Source organism: Vairimorpha ceranae, assembly GCF_000988165.1.
Source record: "Vairimorpha ceranae strain PA08 1199 chromosome Unknown NODE_277, whole genome shotgun sequence".
Classification (NCBI taxonomy): Eukaryota; Fungi; Microsporidia; family Nosematidae; genus Vairimorpha; species Vairimorpha ceranae.
Window position 1 is genome coordinate 1 of NW_020169572.1, and position 2,485 is coordinate 2,485.

At 25.3% G+C, this 2,485-nt stretch overlaps 1 protein-coding gene across 1 annotated transcript; it reads left to right on the forward strand.

The window, feature by feature from the left end:
- Positions 1-1,296: 1,296 nt before the first annotated feature.
- AAJ76_2770001297 (hypothetical protein) lies at positions 1,297-1,485 on the forward strand (the record flags this gene model as incomplete). Its single annotated transcript, XM_024474913.1, has 1 exon — positions 1,297-1,485. The coding sequence occupies one exon, from the start codon at positions 1,297-1,299 to the stop codon at positions 1,483-1,485; it is 189 nt and encodes a 62-aa protein (XP_024329461.1).
- Positions 1,486-2,485: the final 1,000 nt, after the last annotated feature.

Here is a 2,485-nt window from a genome sequence, read left to right on the forward strand (position 1 = left end):
AATTTTTTACAACTATCTGCTCTTTATCAACGATCTTAAAATTATTACAAAAAAGAAAAAAAACTGCATAAAATGATCAAAAAAATAAACAATCTATTAATCTTAGTAGGATTAGAAATGAATAAAGACAAATCAGCTACAAACTTAATATTTTGCGAACAATACACTTAAAAATAGAATCTTGCAAAGGATGTAAGTATTTTATGATGATAAAAAACATTAGAAAAAAAAAATAGAAACTATAAACATTATTCTCGAAAATATTAAGAAAAAATATAAAATTTATGTAGTGTAAGAATTAACGCAAAAAATCTCCTTTAAGTGCTAAATATATATCATTATCTATAAAAAACACACTCTTGAAGTTATAGACGCCAACCCGACAAATTTAAACAAGTAACAAAATCATTTGTTTAATGCCAATAATATATCGCATAAAACAATAATCTGCCGGCAAAGCGAAAAGCTTTACTTGCACAAATGAATTATGTAGGTTAACAAACAATGTCGAAATTTTTAGTGAAAGAATTCTTTTACAGTTCAAAAATAATATCTACAGTACATAGTTATTTTTTAAACAAAGACGGGCAATAATAATCATAATGAATAAAACAAAATAATTTTTCTAAGAATCAGAATTTTCTTGAGGAAAAATATAAAACACATAAATTATTTATATAAATATGTTGGCAAAATTTTTTTAAAAAGAAAATTTTTAGTGAAATACGTAAATAGTGCAACCACTCAAAATTGCATAGACTCTCAGAAGACCCAGTGTTATGTATTAAATTATTCATTTGGCTGAAAAAAGTTAATATTGCGGCTAGAGAGGAAGTAGCACCTTGTGCGCTACAAAATAGAATCGTGTTTTTGATAAGACAATAAATGTTCTCACTGGTATGAAAATATAAACATAACTCACATGGCGACAGAATGTTTGTTTATGATTATATAGAAGACACAGCAGGACATTTAGAAGTTTTAATCTTTAATTATGTAAGAATCTTAAACAACCTCAAATATTAAAATTAGAAATTTTTTGGCTTTAGGACTACAATATTGGCAAATAGGAATATTAAAATAATATAGTAATTATAAAGTTTATAGTTACAACATTTGATTCCTTTACTTTATAAAAATTACAAAATACGTTGAAATAAATGTACATTGTTTTTTTGGAACTTTTTTGGTATCGGCCAAAAAATTTTTTTTTAGGTGGCAAAAAGAGGAATATTTTTTTTTGGTATCGACAAAAAATTTTATTGAAGACTACAAAAAACTTAATTTTTATTTCTTATGATACAAAAGTTATCTTTAAGTGAAAAATTTGAAATTAAAGCCTACTTCGAAATGGGCACAAAACAAAAAGAAATTGCAAAAAAGTTCTCGATGAGTCAATCAACTGTGTCTAAATTCACAAAAAAATTAATAAAACCGGACAAATTAAAAGAAAAGGAAAGTTGGCTGATCTTTATTGCTTTATAAAAATGATTTTTTTTTAAAAAAATAATAAATGCATATTCACAAGTTGGCAGTATTAAGTTTCTGTGAAACTTAAAAAACAATTAAAAAAGGTATATCTGCTCGATGTATACAAAAGCAGTTTTGTAAAAGGGGATTACATGGCAGGATTGCATTTTGTTGGAAAGCATTCTGCTTCTTGACTACACTTTAACGAAGACTAAACATTGTAACAACAATCTAGTTGTTATCGTGAATTGATCTGAAACAGTGTTTTAGAAAAAAACATATAAACATAACTTTAATCAATAAACATTTAATTTAAGTGCCAACACATTTAAAAAACCATTTTTGTCTAAAAAGCATATTTTTAAAAGAAAAATATTGATAAGCAAGCATGCTATTCTGATCAAAAATGGAATAAATATTTTCTAGTGATCAAAAGAAATAAACTTATTTAACTTTGATGAAAGAGTTTATGCGCGAAAAAAAGTTGTCTAAAGATATAATAAAAAACTCTAAACTTACAATAAGACATCTAGGTGGTAGTATCATTATTTGATCATGTTTTTTGAGTGCTAAGAATCGAAAAATATGTATAGGATGGTATAATGAATAACGAAGCATACTGTAGAATTTTAGACACATATCTTGAGGCTTCGAAAAAAAAGCTAAAATTAAAAAATTGTATTTGTAGCAAGATAATAATCCGAAATATACGAGTAAATGCACCAGAATAATATTTGAAAGATAAAAAAATTATAACTTTAGAATGCCTTGCACAATCTCCATACATGAATCTTGTAGAAAATTTATTGTATATTTTTAAGGTAAAAGTAGGAAAAATCAACCAAAAAAAATAAATGAATTAAAGAAATGTGTTAAAGAGGAGTGGAATAAAATAAATGTTTAAGTGTGTAAGAATCTGGCACAGAGCACGAACAGTAGAAGTAATAAATTATTAAGAGCGAAAGGTGGACATACTAATTTTTAAAAAAAATATTTATTTTTTTTGCCAACTACT